Raw genomic sequence first — 18,004 nt, forward strand, 5'->3', positions numbered from 1 at the left:
CCTGCCTTAAAAATATTCAAAGACCCTGCTTCTACTGCCTTTTGAGGAAGGGAGTTTCAAAGCCTTGCAACCCTCTGAAAAAATTTTTCCTCCTCTTTATCTTAAATAGGCGACCCCTTATTTTTAAAAAGTAACCCCTAGTTCTAGCTTCCCCCACAAGAGGAAACATCCTCTCCACATTCACCCTGCCATGACCCCTCAGGATCTTAAATGTTTCAATCAACTCACCTCTTATTCCTTTAAAAAACCAGTGGGTACAAGCCTAGCCTGTCCATCTTCCCTCACAGGATAAATCACCTACTCCTGGTATTAGTCTAGTAAATCTTCTCTGCACTGCTTCAAACACATTTACATCCTTCCTTAAATAAGGGGACCAATACTGCACGCAGTACTCTAGATGTGGTCTCACCAAGTCCTGTATAACTGAAGCATAACCTCCCCTACTTTTGTATTCAATTCCCCTCACAATAAACAATAACATTCGATTAGTTTTCCTAATTACTTGCTTTACCTGCACACTAGCCTTTTGTGATTCATGCACGAGGCCATCCAGATCTGCTGCATCTTAGAGCCCTGCATTGTCTCATCATTTAGATAAAATGCTTATATTATTTTTCCTGCCAAATGGACAACTTCACATTTTCCCACATTATACTCCATTTGCTAGATCTTTGCTCACTCACTTAACTTATCTATATCTTTTTGTAGCCTCCTTATGTCCTTTTCACAACTTACTTCCCTAACCATCTTTGTGTCGTCAGCCAATTTAGTAAATGTACCTTCAGTCCCTTCGTCCAAGTCATTTACATAAATTATAAAAAGTTGAAGTCCCAGCCCTGATCCCTGTGGCACACCGCTTGTTACATCTTATCAACCAGAAAATGACCCATTTATGCCTACACTCTGTTTCCTGTAAGCTAGCCAATCTTTTATCCGGGCCAGTATCTTACCCCCTACACCGTGAGCTTTTATTGTCAGCATTAACCTTTGATGTAGCATCTTATCAAATGCCTCCTAGAAATCTAAGTACAGTATATCCATCACACTATATGTTACTTCAGAGAATTCCAATACTTTGGCTGAACATGATTTGCACCTCAAAACCATGTTGACTGCCTGATTACCTTGAATTTTTCCAAGTATCATGCCATAACATCTTTAATAGCTTCTAACATTTTCATTATGACAGATGTTAAGCTAACTGGCCTCTAGTTGCCTGCTTTCTGTCTCCCTCCCTTTTTGCTATTTTCCAATCTAATGGAATCTTCCCTGAATCTAGGGAATTTTGGAAAATTATAACCAAACTATCAACTATCTCTCTAGCCACTTCTTTTAAGACACTAGGAGGAAGTCCATTAGGATCTGGAGATTTGTCAGCCCGCAGCTGCAACAATTTGCTCAGTACCACTTCCCTGGTGATTGTAATTTCCCTGCGTTCCTCCTTGCCTTCTGCTTTCTGATTTACATCTATTTCTGGGGTGTTACTTGTATCCTCTATAGTGAAGACTGATGCAAAATACCTGATCAGTTCATCTGCCATCTCCTTATTTTCCATTATTAATTACCCAGACTCTCTATTTATAGGACCAACACTTGATTTGCTAACTCTTTTTTAAATACCTATAGAAACTCTTATCTGTCTTTATATTTCTAGCTAGCTTTCTCTCGCACCCTAAATTTTCCCTCCTTATTAATCTTTTAGTTATTCTTTGATTTTTAAAAATATTCTGTCCAATCTTCTAACCTGCCACCCATCTTTGCACAATTATATGCTTTTTCTTTAAGCTTGATACTATCTTTAACTTTCTGGTTAACTACAGATGGTGTGTCCTCCCCTTGGAATTTTTCTTTCTCGTTGTAGTGTATCTATTCTGTGTATTCTGAAATATCCCCTTAAATGTCTGCCACTGCATCTCTATTGACCTGTCCCTTAACCTAATTTGCCAGTTCACTTCACACCTTCGTAATTGCCCTTATTTAAGTTTAAAATACTAGTCTTGGACCTACTCTTCTCTCCTTCAAACTGAATATAAAATTCAATCATCATATTATCGCTGATACCTAAGGGCGCTTTCACTATAAGGTCATTAATTAATCCTATCTCGTTGCACAGTACCAGGCCTTATATAGCCTACTGTCTGGTTAGCTCCAAAACGTGCTCTTCTAAGAAACTACCCAGAAACTTCTGTGACTCCCTATCTAGGCTACCTTTGCCTGTCTGATTTTTCCGTTCTATATGTAGAATAAAAGCCCCATGTTTATTACCATACCTTTCTGACATACTATTCTGTTATTTCTTCCTTTATATTCTGTCCTACCGTGTGGTTACTGTTAGGGGGCCTGTACACCACTTCAATGAATGACTGCTTGCCTTTAACATTTCTCATCTCTGCCCAAACTGTTTCTACATCTTGTTTTCCTGAACTTAGGTCATCCCTCTCTAATGTGCTAATACCGTAATTAATTAACAGAGCTACCCCTCCACCTTTTCCTACCTTCCTGTCCTTCCTACCTGTCATGTATCCATTTATGTGAATCTATGTCCCAATCTAATATGTCCCAATTTATGTAATCCTGCAGCTGTGGCTCTATAATGGCTATCAGATTGTACTTATTTATTTCTATTTGTGCTCTCAGTTCATCTGTTTTATGACAAATGTTATGTGCATTCAGATACAGAGCCTTTAATTTTGTCCTCCTACCATTTTTGTAGCCTCCAGCCTTATCTGCTGATTTTACTCTTAGAATTGTACTCCCTATCTCTTCCTGCTATGGCCTGTTTATCATTTCCCATATCAATACCTTTCTCTCTTGCCTTGCTTCCAGTCTTAATTTACAACATTTCCTCAATATGATCCCTTGGCCCCACTATTTAGTTGAAAATCCTCTCTCGTTCCCTAGTTACTTTTTTGCTTATTTAAAATATGGATTTTGCTGCACCAAAAGCCCCACCCTCATCCTTGTGGAATCTCTCACCTTTCATTGTGAGGACGCATTACAATCAACAAAATTAGGGACTAGAAGACTATCTGTCTCCCCAGCCTGTTCCTATAACAAAGGGAGAGCCATCAAAATTCCTTATATCTGCAGAGGTGATAATAACCACCATAAATCTCCTAAAGTGAACAATGGATTTTGACCAGCGGCATAGGAATAGTTTGTTAGCCTGCAAATGACTCATTAATGGACAGCATCACATGACCTAAGCTCCAGGGCTTTAGAAAGTTCTTTCCAGACTTGCAACTAAGTCTGCTTTTAACCTCCAGGCTGACAAAGCCTGCCTCAAGTCTAATCCTCCTTGAAGCCTGGTTCTCTGGAAGGTTCCTGCCATTGCCTGCAGAGCAGACCAAGCCTCTGCATACCAACCTCAGCTAGTTGTGTCACCACCTTTAAAGGAATTCTGCAACTTTTGCTTTTAGCTGGCTGAACCTTTTTGAACTTCAATTCCTGCACAAAGGAGCTCTCACTCCCAACATTCTGAACTCTGGCATTCGTGTGAATATCCATGTCTTCTTGTGTTTGTATGTAGTTGCGACCACTGTTGCCGTCGGGTTTGAATGTATGAACAAACTATACTTCTGAATTTAAAGAAAGTTTGCTGCGGGTCACTGTAAAAATATAAACAGATGGTTGGAGAAACATGCCACAACCTATTTCAAAAGTAAAACAGCCCTGCTTATGGACAGATGGTGAGAAAAATAAAGGAGTTCAGTTTGCCCCTCTCCCCTATTTGTAACACTGAATAATGAATAAACAGGAGCAAGACATACCTCAAAATTAATAATTTTGTCAAATCACTGGGTGGAGTCATCCCAGATTTGCACTGAGGGCGGTAGCGGGCAGGAAAAAGGATGTTTTACCTGCTGGCTGCAGTGGTGGTTTTTCATGCCATATCGTCCGCTTCCTGCTTCGTTAGTTATGTAGACACACAATTCATGCCGTCTCGCTGGCAGGTGGCCTCTGAATCGTCCGCCACGCCATTACCTCAGTTTTCCTTGCTCTGGGTACCATATCTAAACTGCAGCCACCCACACAGTTCACAATGCTTGCAGCCCAGGACTGCTCCAGTGAAGACATGGCCCTGAAAGCCAAGAAGAGTTGAGTTCAGTGACTCTTTTGGAGGCTCACATGATGTCCTCCACCCCCAATCTGGCTGCAGGAGGTCCGTAAGCTCATCACTGTGGTTTGGGAGGTGGTGGCAGTGGTGATCAGTGTCAACGCTACACAGAAGAGGTTGGCAGAAAGAGGATGAATGGCCTCATCTGTACCGCCAGGGTAAGGCATTCATCTCATCACTCTAAACTCTCAAAGCCATCACATCTCATGCCCTGCCAACTCAAGGGTCATCACCACTCACTCAGTCTCTCTCACACATCCTCACATCTTCATCTGGCCTCATCTCATCTCTGGAGACTGCCTCCTCAGCCCTTGCCATCTTGAGGCCACTTGCACAGATCAACATGTGCCCCCCCACCCTCGGATACCCCCTTTCCCAGTACAGCCCTCGCCCTGCAGTCTCTTCCCTTGCCTGAGGTCACTTCTCCCCTTTCCCCAAACAAGCCCTGGCCCTGCAGCTGTTGAAAAGCCACCACTGCCTTATGGCTGGTTGGTGGAGACCTGCCTGTGAACCCCACTGAAAATGATGTGGTGCTGCCTGCGAAGCCTGGTGCTGATGACTACGAGTGCTGCCCGAAACAAGGTAGGCAAACAAACCTCGATGCTCTGAGCGAAGTGCAGCTCGCCAGGTGCAGGTCACTTATGTATAGTTGTGAAACACGTCAGCACATAACCACGCCGACATGTCCAGATGATCCGGTGTGGGGGTGGAATGATTCTGGCGGGAGGGCTGATAATGATATGCAGATGTATTAAAATGAAGTTCCGGCAGCGGGAAAGGCAGCCCGCCATTGATGGGCGGAGCAGGCGATCGCAAATTGGTTTCACAACGGCGTGAAACTGATTTTTGGCCTTTTCTGCCATATTGTCCCCTCACGCCCATCATGATGGCTAATGCCAAGGGGCATGGAAAATTCAGCCCACTGTCAACACAAATATTTTCTACCAGGAGAACAGAGAGCTCAGAAGGGTTTTGCGTATACAGGGTTTATTTCAACATGCTAGAAGTGACTATTGAACTTCACTAAAATGTAAAAGGTTGCAGGCAAATTAGACAACTCCAGTTGAAGTTTGGCCAAGTAGGCTCCAGTGCTGTAAATGTTATGTTGAATCATTGCTGCAAGGTCTGATAATGCTTTAACTGGATAATTTAACTTTTTTCTTCTATGTTGCTGACTGCCCTGCTGTCCAGTTCTAGCATTTTCTGTTTTTCCTCATATTGTCAAATGTCTATAACTTATATATTGTGAGTGAAATAACTTTTTGGTTTACTTAGCTAAATAAACTAATTCCATGAGTTTCTCTGTTATTTGGAGTTGATGCTGGTTTGTTGCCATCTCATCTTGAAATGATTATTCCATTCCTATATTTTTTTTCCCAGATTAAAGAGCTTTGCTGTGGGTTTAAATCATGCATTGAAATAAAATCTGTATCTAGTATGTAGAATCTAAACTTCAACTTGCTGATGTAAAAAGGATGAAAGAAACCCGAATATTAAAGCAAAAGATCCTTTTTGATGTGAAATATCTACAAATATTCCAAATGAGTCATTTCAGTTTATTTTAAATGATTCGGCTTTGTCAGTTGTGTTCATCTTTTAACTGTTCTCCTTTTAGGAAAAAGATCTATATATAATGTTTGTACTATTGCTGAGGAGTTAATTTATTTCAGTTCACTGTATGTTGCAGCTTTTCTTCTATGTTTAGGGAAAAAACGATGGAAATTTTCAAATGTTATTCACAAACAATTGCAGTGATGCATTGAACTGCATAACATATTCTAAGAACTAAATTCTGAACTATTTTTGTTGGTGCAGAGCAGTACTGTGTTTCACTAAGTATTAATTGCTTGTGTTTAAACTAAATCAGCTGTCAGCTACTATTTGTGGGCCACTTTCCTTTTCCCTTCATTGCAGTGACTCAGTGAAAATGTTGGGACATCGGTTTACTTCCTTGCTATCTGAAACAGTGGAATACTAATCTTAAAAGTTTGATTCCAGGCTAGTTAGTCAGCTAGGAGGTCTGTTCCTGCAGATGTTGGAGACTTTGTGAGAACGGAGTAAAATGGCCCTTTGGGATTTAAAATATGTTTAAATTTAGTCCAGATGGTCAGCTATATATTCCAGTGGCTGACTTCACTTTCATATTGTATACTATAATCTTCTGCTTAACTGTTTATTTCAATTTAGGACGCAGTTCAGGTGCTTTTGAAGCATTCGGCTGATGTGAATGCTCGTGACAAAAACTGGCAGACTCCATTACATATTGCTGCTGCAAACAAGGCTGTGAAGTGTGCCGAAGCTCTGGTTCCCCTTTTAAGTAATGTAAATGTCTCCGACCGAGCAGGGAGAACTGCTTTACACCATGCTGCCTTCAGTGGACATGTAGAGGTATTCTATTAAAACTGTTATAAAGCGGGCTAAAGTTGAATAATTGGGGTTAGTTTTTCCTAATTAAAAATAACTGCTTTATATTGTTGCAGCTATCTGGTTCACAATTCATTTGTTTTTGAATGTAACTTTTAGTTTTTGGAATTAAGGTTTTAACTGTAGAAAATGGAGTATCTGGTTGAGAAATTGGTAAAAACAACCCTGAAGTAAATACAATTAAAGCAAACTTGGAGTTTATTACACTTGAATAGTTGGGCATGTTGACTTAGGTTAGCAGCTAGAAAGGTAAAATCATAAACAGCAGGTGGGCTTCCTTATCAAAAGAACTGGAGACATGATACAGTTATTCCAGTAAAGGATAAGTTATTCATCTGGTTTCCCAGAATTAAGGAAAGCGTTGGAATTAAAAAATGGTTAATTTGCATTTCTACCTGGGCTCAGGCTGTGTGTCGCATGGTTATGGAAAGTGGGTGCAGTTTAGTGAGATTCTTTGTTTCGAACTTATTTCTATGAATTCAGTTAGAGCATAGCTAGTAGGCAAGGCTGGTTAATGTTTGGAGAAGCAGCTAAGAGACTGTGTCAGCTTTTGGTCTTATGTAGCTTATAGCCCCTTGGAAGTCAAGAGATGAAGCCAGACCTACGCCTGAGCAGTAGGGGGTGGTGGGAGGAGTAGTAGGGGCATAGTGAGCAGGAAGCAGTAACAATGGCTGCACAATGATGACGTCAGCGGTAGTGACAGGAGATACAGAATAATTCTTTTTGATATACAGTAAAGCTTGTTTTTGCTAAAAATGTGAAATCTTGTGGCGTTGTTCTGTCAGTTAATTGCCAGGTGATCAGATTTCTTTTTTAAAATTTAACGGTCCCTAACAGGATCATAACAGTATGAATTGTGAAGAGTTGATGTTAGAAGCATTGATACTATTTAATTCTATACATCTGTATTTAATGTGATTTATCAATATCTGATTTGAAGTGCATAATTGTTTAAAGATGTTTTAGAGTATGAGCTTAAGTAAATTTCTCAGACAATAAATTTTTCTTATGGTTAATTTTAAACCATATGAAGTTTTCAAAGCACTGAGGTGAAAGAGGAAGCATGTTTATGAGGAGAAATCGCAGATCTGCAGACATGATAGTAAAGTTCTGATATAATTTTAAAAATGAAACTGCTAATAATTCAGGAAATTATGCAAGGCCATAATCACAAAATGGCAAATTTTAATTTAAGAGCAAAACCACAAATAGTTTCTTTTTTCTGTGCTACAACATATTGCATCTACATCTGACAAATCAACATTGTCATAATGATTTTATTTGAAAAGTGCCATGATTTGGCTTCATGAGTTATGACTGTTTGTTCTAGCTACCGTAAGAGTTCCCCCTCCCCTATTTTAATGCCATTTTTGAAACTCTAATTTCTCAGTAGAATTAAGATGAATTATGCTGTTCTCCTGGACACAGCGCCTTAGCAGTGAAGGAGCTTTAGCACTGATTTCCCAAGATCACTTGGGGATTGCATTTAGTATTTTGGACCAAATTGCTTTCATTGCTTGGTGCAACAGTTTTCCTAATTGCAAAATGTTTCAATTCTGTTCAAAGGATCAGCAATTATATATTTTACCACCCTTATTTACAGACAGATGTTAGCAAATTATTTTAACTAAAATAAGCTTGAAAAAGAATTGCAAAATATGAGAGAAATTAAATTGAATTCAATTAAAACTGTTTTCCAGATGGTTAGCTTGCTCCTATCCAGAGGTGCCAACATCAATGCCTTTGATAAGAAAGACCGACGTGCTATTCACTGGGCTGCCTATATGGGTATGTCATCACATTAATGGCTTTCACGTTCTGTTCATTAAGATTTGACAAGTACTCATTAGTTTGCTTTTGAGTCTTTGAAAGCTTCTGGTAGGAAATTGCAGAGCTGCAATGTTTAGTTTGGGGGAGGGGTTTGAAATGTTGTCACCGAGCAGTTAGAAGAATGTGGTTCAAAGGTGGGCCCAGTTGAGTTATGAGTGAGTGCTTCATTTTGCACAGGGCTGAGGGGATGCCAGCTGAGCTGCCAGTAAAGTGGGCTCTTTTCAAACAATGCTCCAAATAAAATGTAATTTGTATAGTCCAAGTTGTTTGTTGAGCTGTCAATTTATTTTTACATTTTGAATAAAAATGCCATTGTGCCTGTATGTGGTTTTGAGAGTCATGTGACACCCCACTGTAATCTTTATTCTCCCCCTCTAGTCAATCCAAAGTAATTTGAAATTTAAAATTTTCACCCCTTCAAATGCTCAGCTAAACTATATGAAAATCAATAAAAAAAAACTCAAGGTCCCTGAGCAAAATAGAAGAGAAATCAGAAATATGGATCTACATTTAGATCCCTGAAAGTGATCCGTTGTGGAAATAAAGCGGATTGCTGAGATACTAAGAACAGTCTCTGTTTCTGTTTGCTGCCCTCTCCGTCTGGCCCCACCCCACCTCTCTCCCTCTTGCCACCCCCCCACCTCTCTCCCTCTGCACCTGTGCCCGGCTCCCCCTCCCTCTCCCTCTGGTTCCCCCCCTCCTCCCTCTGCCCCCCCCACCCCCCCCCCCCTTTGCCCCCGCCACCAAAAGCGATTGCAAAAACAATTCCTCTGCTCAGCATCGTCTTAATGATGCACCCCACCTGAGCCAAAAGGAGGGAATTCCACCTGTCAGATGGAAAGGGAGTGCCACCACTTCTCCCAATAGGTAACTTTCACCCATTGTCCCTTCTGTGCCCTTACTCCTTTCCAGTGCTATTTCCCACATATCTCCTCACCTTTCCCCATTGCTCCTTTTCTTGCTGCCTGGTTCACCTCTTGCACCTGATTCATTGATGAAGTGGGGAAATCGCAGTGACATGTTGTAAAGGTGGTTTCAGATGGCATTTAAAATCATGCCATTTGGCAAACAGGACTGATGTGTTTGAAAAGGTTGCCAATTGGCCCAGCTTGGTTATGAGTGAATGCTTCACTTTTCATGGGTTGAGAGGCAAGCTCATTGAGCTTCCAATCAAGTTAGCTACAGCTCATTGGAAGATGGGAGTTCAAAGCACAGGTAGGTTCTATATGGCTGTGTGAGGTACAGGCTGTGGCCCAGGATTGTAAGCAGTGACGGATTGATTGTTGGAGGAATTTGATGAAGGGCAAGCCATTGAGGTGAAAGGGCTGAAATGGGCCAGTAAAATATATAAATTTGCACATATCTAAACTTAATTGGATATTTCTTTTACTTATTCTGTACCAATATGGCTTCTGGCTAAATGCAAGAGACTCAGGATTAGGCTGATTCACAGTGACACTCAATGGCCAGAGTCTGTAACAATGTAGACTTGGCCTGATTTTTTAGAATTAACTCTATATCAGCAATTATTTCAGTAACTAATGTTGCAATTAACAATGAGAGAACCCACAAGCATTACTGGTACTTTAGATAATATGGGACCTTAAATGTATTCTCCAGTTGAATTAATATGACTTGAGTCTTGTGGAATTCCATTGTGGAATAGTTATTGATTTTAATAGACTTGATAATGCCAGATTAACAGTAATAGTTGTAATACTGACTGAATGCAGTAAGTCAGTGCTTGGATATCATTCTTACCCTGCTGCTTTTTATAGGCCACATTGAGGTGATCAAACTGTTGGTAGCACATGGAGCTGAAGTGACTTGCAAGGATAAGAAAGCTTATACACCACTTCATGCTGCAGCTTCCAGTGGAATGCTCAGTGTCGTCAAATACCTACTAGATCTTGGAGTTGATGTAAGTTGAAGAACAGCAGCCATTTTAGCTGAGTGATTGTGAAAATGATCTATCTGTATTTTTATTTATCTCGTGTATTTCATTTATGCATAAGAATTTGCTGTGCTATTAACATTTACCTTAATGCTTCACACATTTTAACCAAACTTCAGAAGCATGAGATACTGGATTTATTTTTGTAACTGGGCACTTAGAATTATCCATGAACTTCGTTTAGGCATTTGTCAGAAGTAATATTACCTCAGTATCCCTTTTTTTGTTGAATATTTTCAACTTTTCTTTTCACCATCATTTTGAAAATGTAGCAATCACCAAGGATTAACATTCTGTACTTGAATATTACTTTGCTACTTATTGACAACCACACTAGATTTATTCATTTGGACTTTTTGAAATCAATTTTACTATATACTTTACCGATTTTGATAGTGAAACTTGAAACTGGCTGTCTATTTACATCCATAGACCTCTGAGATCTTAGCCTGATAACTTTTAACACTGGAAAATATTAGCTACATTTGGTTTCTTCACATTGTATTTGTTTGAAAACCTTTGCCATATCTCTCCCTCAACTAATTTGTCACATGAAAAATGACCTAACATTTGATGTTAACTCAAATATAGTCAATACGTTTGCAACCCCTAACATGGTTAAAAAGTCAAGATTAAAATACTCTGGATGCTGAAAATATGAAATACAAACAGAAAAAACGAATACTCAATATCAGCTGTGAAGCTGAAAGGTCATCGACTTGAAATGTTGACTCTGTTTCCCTACCACAGATGCTGCCTGATCAGCTGAATGTTTTTCGTATTTTCTGTTTTTACTTTGTTCTGTGTTACAGCAATAAAGCACATTTAATATATATATGCTAATACCTTTTAAAAGCAGCTTAGAGTTGTATTTTTAGATACTGTATGGTATATGAATATTTTCATTCCCTTGTATAGTTTCTTTTGCCTGAAGATCTGAAACAATCTAAAAATTCTTAGTTTGTTTTTTATCATTGCATTTTGAAATAGCTGCATAAACCCACAGACCAATTTCACCTTTTCAATTTGTTTCCCATATTTGTAGTTGGTAATTTAACACAGTTTACTGTTAAATCATCTGGAAATCCAATAAAATGAACATGAAGTTTGGAATCTAATTTCAACAGAAACTATATATCAATGGATTTGTTAAATTGTATTAGACTTTCCTTAGAAAGTAAGCAGTTCATTGCACAATGAATTGCTAAACAAAATTTTGCTGATAGTCAGGAATGTTGGCATTAATTTTAAAACTTTATGTGGCCATTTCTCTGGATCTTTAGATTCGTTCTTGTAGAATTCTTGAACTTGATTAGCAATGCAAGTCTATTGAGTGTATAGTCTTGTGTCAACTGTTATGTACTTCACAGATTAATGAGCCAAATGCATATGGAAATACTCCTCTCCATGTGGCCTGTTACAATGGCCAGGATGTAGTTGTGAATGAGCTAATTGACTGTGGAGCAAATGTCAACCAAGTGAATGAGAAAGGCTTCACTCCACTGCACTTTGCTGCTGCTTCAACACACGGTGCACTGTGTTTAGAACTCTTGGTCAGTAATGGGGCAGAAGTGAACATTAAGGTAAGAGACAGATACAGCCACTGTCAGTAAATGAAAATAAAATTTTCCAAATTTGTAATGTTGAGCACTGGGTTGAAATAAATGGATTGTGTGAAGATTTTATGACAATAGTAATTTCCATCTGCCTGTGATGTAGAGATTTTTTGCTCTAGTTTTTGTTCTTGAATGTTTGCCACAGTGGATCAGATGTCCTAACTATAAATTAATTAGTTTCCATGTATCAGTATAAACGTCTGTAAAAGTTAACTGCTGCTTTTTAAGTCTTAAGTTCTGGTTGAGATTTTGACAAAAGGATAGCAGTTTTTCAGTTGGTAGCATATTTCATATAATCCTTTAAAGCAGGCTAATCAATATATGGTTTAATGTGTTGTGTTATGATAAATATTGGGCAGCAGTTATGCCTCAGTTTTCGAATCCACAATGGATCCGCCAAAATTTGAAAAGATTCCCTCAGCTTCTGTATCTTCTCCAAACACGTCACCTTGATTCCACTTTTCCTTTACAAAGTCCTTAAACACATTATCACCACTCAACTGTGTCCACCTTTCCCACCATTTAAATTTCTTTAATCTGGGTGCTGTCCCATGTACATGATAACATTTGTCAAAAGTTGTTAGTACTGTTTTACTACAGCAACCACTCAACATTCTCCCTTTGCTTTGGTGATGTGACAGTGTCACTGTGGCCCATTGCCTCTCCTCTGGCATCATCTACTGTCATTTCTACCTGCCCAAATGCAGCTGGTTGGAAGAATATGGAGACTTACATACTGCTTGAAAAGTAAGTCTAAATGGGGCAGAGGAACAAAGTGATCTGTGGACACACACACAAATTATTAAAAGCAACAATGCCAGTTAATAGGGCTATAAGCAAGGTAACAAAGCACTGGGGGTTCATTTCTAGAGGGATAGAATTGAAAAGCAGAGAAGTTATATTGAATTTGTATCAAACCTTGATCAAACCATACATGGGAGTACTGCACACAGTTCTGGTCTCCATATTATAAAAAAGATAGGCACTGAAATAAGTAAAAAAAAGATTTACAAGGATGATGTCAGATCTGAGAGATTACACTTATCAGGAAAGACTGAACAGGCTGGGTCTCTTTCTTTATATAGAAGAGAAAGAAATGTAGGGACGATGTTTGCACTTGTTTGATGGGTTGGAAGATCAAAGCTAGGGACCAATAAATATAGTCATTAATAAACCGAAAACAAAAACAAAAACAGAATTACCTGAAAGAACACATAGGTGTTAAAGATGTAAAAAAATAAATTATTTATTTATTTATTTTTAACATCTTTTATGCTCTCCCCACCCCCACTAGAGCTATACCTTGAGTGCCCTACCATCCATTCTTAATTAGCACATTCGTTTAGATAATATCACCAACTTTAACTTTAACACCTATGTGTTCTTTTGTATTCTTGTTGTTGACATCTTTTGATGATCTGCTTCTATCACTGCTTGTTTGTCCCTACAACCACACCCCCACTCCACCTCTCTCTCTCTCTCTCTCCGCCCCCCACACACACACCTTAAACCAGCTTATATTTCAACTCTTTCTTGGACTCGAACTCAAGTTCTGTCGAAGGGTCACGAGGACTCGAAACGTCAACTCTTTTCTTCTCCGCCGATGCTGCCAGACCTGCTGAGTTTTTCCAGGTAATTCTGTTTTTGTTTTTGTTTTGGATTTCCAGCATCCGCAGTTTTTTTGTTTTTATCATTAATAAACCTAGTTGGGAATTCTGGAGAAACTTTTTCACCCAAAGTGTGTAAAGTGTGGAACTTTGTTACCACAGGATTAGTTGAGGCAAGTAGCATAGATGCAATTATGGGGGAGCAAAGCAAGCAGATGAAGTAAGGAATAAAGAATGTGCAGATAGTGTTAAGTGAAGAGGGTGAGAGAAGGTTTGTGGGGTGCATAAACATTAGCATAGACCAGTTGGGGTGATTGGCCTGTTTCTTCGTTGTAACTTCCGTGTAGCTAGTGTAATCCCCAAAATGGATTCTTCTCCAGTCCAAACATTTTGCCATGCTTTGAGGTTCCATCCTTGGCTCCCCCCCTAGTCCTCAAATGTGAACTCCCTATCAACAACTCTAACTGTTAATGTGGAACCAACTTCCATCTAGCTTAACCATTGCATTACTATCCTGAGCTCCATGACCAATGCTGTAAAACACGTTTGCTACTGCCATGGATCATCTAAAACTTTCTCAAACAGGCAGAATCATAGACTCTTGACTCCTTTCCTTACTCAAATTGAGATCAGCTGTACATGGCCACAAAGTTCCATTTGGCCTTGAGCTGAGCTGAGCTTCAAACCCCATGTGCTGTCCATCTGCATGATGTTTGTTTCTAAAATGGACATTAGAATCTATTATGGAATCTGTTGTTTCAAAGCTTGTACCTTTTGAGACAGATCCAAATTGAAAAGGGAAATTGGGGAAGAAAACTGACCCTCCCAGTTTCTAAGGAAACCAAGACTGGAAACTATATAAATGGAGTCAGCCATCAGTGCTCAATGGATAATGAGCCCAGTAGTGCAGTATAGCCAAGCAGAAGAAGACATAGGCTAGATCCAGAACCTGAGAATAAGCAAAGATGTATAGTTGCTGCACCTGTTTCTATTACTTGAAGATAACATGGTGGATTTGCGCCATTCAGACTGTTGTAAGCAAAGTGGAGGAGCTTCTGCAGATGTGTGCACCAATTTTATTAAAGACCATGCCTGTGGAACTTGGGTTGGTTGTTCACTTCTGTCAGCTGAGGATCGAGGTAAATCCTAGAAGAGGAGTTGAAATCCTTCATGAGTAGGTCAGAGTTTTGAGGGACTTTGTCACTGAGATTGATGACATATGTGCTGAATGGACTGCTGATCCAATTTGTAAGATCTGTCTTGGCTGTATCTGCCATTTAACATATAATAGTTTATAATTAACTGCAATTTGCCTGTTAGTTCATAGTTAACTTCTTTTTATTCTGGTTTTAGAGTATAGGTGGTTAGCTAACTTGGATTTCAGATTTCTTCTGTTTTTCAGAGTTACTGACCAAGATCATAACAAACCATAGAACCTTCACTGGAACTATAGCTCCACCAGAACTGAAATTCTGTACTCCACCTCCAAATACGATTTCTTCAATGCCATCTTCAGTGCCAACTCCTTAAACTGCAACTCATTCAGAACTCTTACCACCTCTGTTATCCCACTTACCTACATCCGACCTTGTATAGTTTTCTAAAAATATAGTGATTCATATTTAAAATTTGAATTTTGCAAATGCTACCGTTAAATAATTAAAAAGCTACCTTGCTTCAGTAAAGGATGTCAGTACTGGGGCATGGAATATTGGTTGAACATAGTGCAGAAGTGATGCAAAAAAATGATCCTTCACTCTGCCACAGCAGGAACTTGAGGATTGTCATTTTTGTTCTATGAAGCAACTCTCAGTAAAAATTAGATTGAAAATGTTCAAACGCACAAATGCATGATCCATTACAGTAAACAGAGAAACATGACTTGAATGTGTAGTCTGAAAATGAACTAAAACCTGGATCCTAAAAATGGGAAGAATATGCTAAGCCTCTATACCAGTTCTTGTAATTTTTAATTAGTTAAATTTAAAAACAAAATGAATTATCTTGTGTTTGAAATTAGTTCAATATTTTTAAAAAGAAAGATGGAACGTGTATTATGTAACTGCTTTCATGGCTTGAGGATGTGTCAAAGCACTTCACAAGAAATCAATTCATTTCTTAAGCAATGTTCACTGTTACAATATAGGAGAATATGACAGCTAAGGCGAACCAAGCAATGGAACAGTCAAGATCCACAAAGAGCAAAACAGTGAATGACCAGATGATCTGTTTTCAATAATATTAGTTGAGGGATAAAATAAATGTTAGCCAGGATTCATGCAGAACTTCCCTGCTCTTGGAATAGCCCATGGGATCTTTTACATTCACTAAAATCAGCATTTCTGACAGTACAACAGCCTTCTTGTGAGTTGCCTGCCCAGTTATGTACTTAAATCTCTTAGGGCTTGAACAGATATTTGATAGAGGCAAGATTTCTTCCACTGAACCAAAACTGAAGCCTGATTTAATATTAAAAGTCTTGTGTCTAGCATGCACCTGATTGGCTTATCATATGAGAACAGAGCAGGCATATCAATTAGGGCGACTGTGCATCCTCCCCATGGTTCCTATGCTGAAATAAGACCATAAGACATAGGAACAGAAGTAGGCCATTTGGCCCATCAAGTTCTGCTCCGCCATTGAGGTCATGGCTGATCTGATAATCCTCAATTCCACTTTCCTGCCTTTTCCTCATAATCTTGATTCCCTTACTGAGTAAAAATCTGTCTATCTCAGCCTTGAATGTACTTAACAACCCAGTGTCTACAGCCCTCTGTGGTAAAGAATTCCACAGATTGACTACCCTCTGAGAGAAGAAATTCCTCCTCATCTCTGTCTTAAATGGGTGACCCCTTACTCTGAAATTACGCCTTCTGCTCCTACGCTCTCCCACAAGGGAAACAACCTCAGCATCTACCCTGTCAAGCTCCCTCAGAATCTTATGTTTCAATAAGGTCGCCTCTCATTCCTCTAAACTCCAATGAGTACTGGCCTAACCTACACAACTTCTCATAAGAAAATCCCTCCATATCCAGGATCAACCTATTGAACCTTCTCTGGACTGTCTCCGATGCCAGTAGATCTTTCTTTAGTTAGGGGGACAAAAACTGTTCACAATATTCCAGTGTGGTCTAACTAGTGCTTTGCATAGTTTTAGCAAGACTTCCCTATCTTTATACTCCATTCCCTTTGAAATAAAGGCCAACATTCCATTTGTCTTCCCTCTTACCTGCTGAACTTGTATATTAACTTGTTGTGATTCATGCATGAGGACACCCAAATCCCTCTGTGCTGCAGCGTTTTGCAGTCTTTCTCCATTTAAATAATATTCAGCTCCTCTTCTTCCTGCCAAAGTGCATGATCTCACGTTTTTCCACATTATGTTCCATATGCCAAGTTTTTGCTTGCTCACTTAACCAGTCTGTATCCCTCTGCAGACTCTTTGTGTCATCCTCACCACTTGACTTCCCACATATTTTTGTGCCATCCTCAAACTTGGCGATAGTGCATTCACTTCCCTCATGCAAGTCTCTAATATACATTGTAAATAATCGCGGCCCCAGCACTGATCCCTGTGACACTCCACTAGTTACAGGTTGCCATCCTGAAAATGACTCCCTTATCCCAACCCTCTGCAGCCTTTTAGTCAGCCAATCCTCTATCCATGCTAATATACTACCCCAACACCATGGGCTCTTATCTTTTGAAGTAGCCTTATGTGTGGTACCTTATTTGAACACCTTTTGGAAATTCAGATATATTGCATCTACTGGTTCCCCTTTATCTATGCTGCTTGTTACCCCCTCAGAGAATTCTAATAATTTGTCAGGCATGATTTCTCCTTTATGAAGTCATGCTGACTCTGCATGATTATATTATGTATTTCTAAATACTCTGCTATTACATCCTTATAATAGATCTAGCTTTTTCCCATCAAATCAAATGTCTTTGTACAGTTTCCTATTCTAATTCATTGTTTCTCAACAGCTCAAGACTATGGAAGTCCTCACTCACCTCAAGGTTTTCTTTCCACCTTCAAACTTTTACAATCTAGGCTTGACATTGCAGCTGCTACTTTATTTATCTTGCGTCCTCCTATTCTTTTCAACCTTGGCAGTGACCTGTCTTTTTGCGTCTTTGACTTTCAACAGTTTCTCAACTGTAAAGAAGAAAGTGTCTGCCCTGTCATTATCTAATGCAGCATAGACTCGAATTAAACTTCTGACCTTCTGGTTTGTATTTCCTAGTGGTATTACAATTGAGGTTTTATTTTGGGACTGTATCTTTAATTTAGGGTAAAATGAAGGGAATCATGTAAGCTGTTTTGAAGGCTGCTTGACAGCAAGCCTGGGTGATTTGATTGTTAGAGACTAATGGGGGTCCAGATTTTTTAACTGGAAGCAAGGTGTTTGCACTTGGAGACAATGGCAGCAGCCTGTGGGCTAACAGCAGATAG

The 18,004-nt window shown here is 39.3% G+C and overlaps 1 protein-coding gene across 3 annotated transcripts in view; it reads left to right on the forward strand.

Annotated features, from left to right (window-relative positions):
• Positions 1-18,004, forward strand: part of ankrd28b (ankyrin repeat domain 28b) — a 232,673-nt gene that overhangs the window by 88,543 nt on the left and 126,126 nt on the right. For all 3 annotated transcript variants that reach the window (XM_041184421.1, XM_041184422.1, XM_041184420.1), the window contains exons 5-8: positions 6,305-6,505; positions 8,242-8,329; positions 10,150-10,292; positions 11,696-11,908. In XM_041184421.1, coding sequence (XP_041040355.1) covers positions 6,305-6,505; positions 8,242-8,329; positions 10,150-10,292; positions 11,696-11,908 — 645 coding nt within the window. The remainder of the gene's footprint in view (positions 1-6,304; positions 6,506-8,241; positions 8,330-10,149; positions 10,293-11,695; positions 11,909-18,004) is intronic.

Source organism: Carcharodon carcharias, chromosome 3 (genome assembly GCF_017639515.1).
Source record: "Carcharodon carcharias isolate sCarCar2 chromosome 3, sCarCar2.pri, whole genome shotgun sequence".
Classification (NCBI taxonomy): domain Eukaryota; kingdom Metazoa; phylum Chordata; class Chondrichthyes; order Lamniformes; family Lamnidae; genus Carcharodon; species Carcharodon carcharias.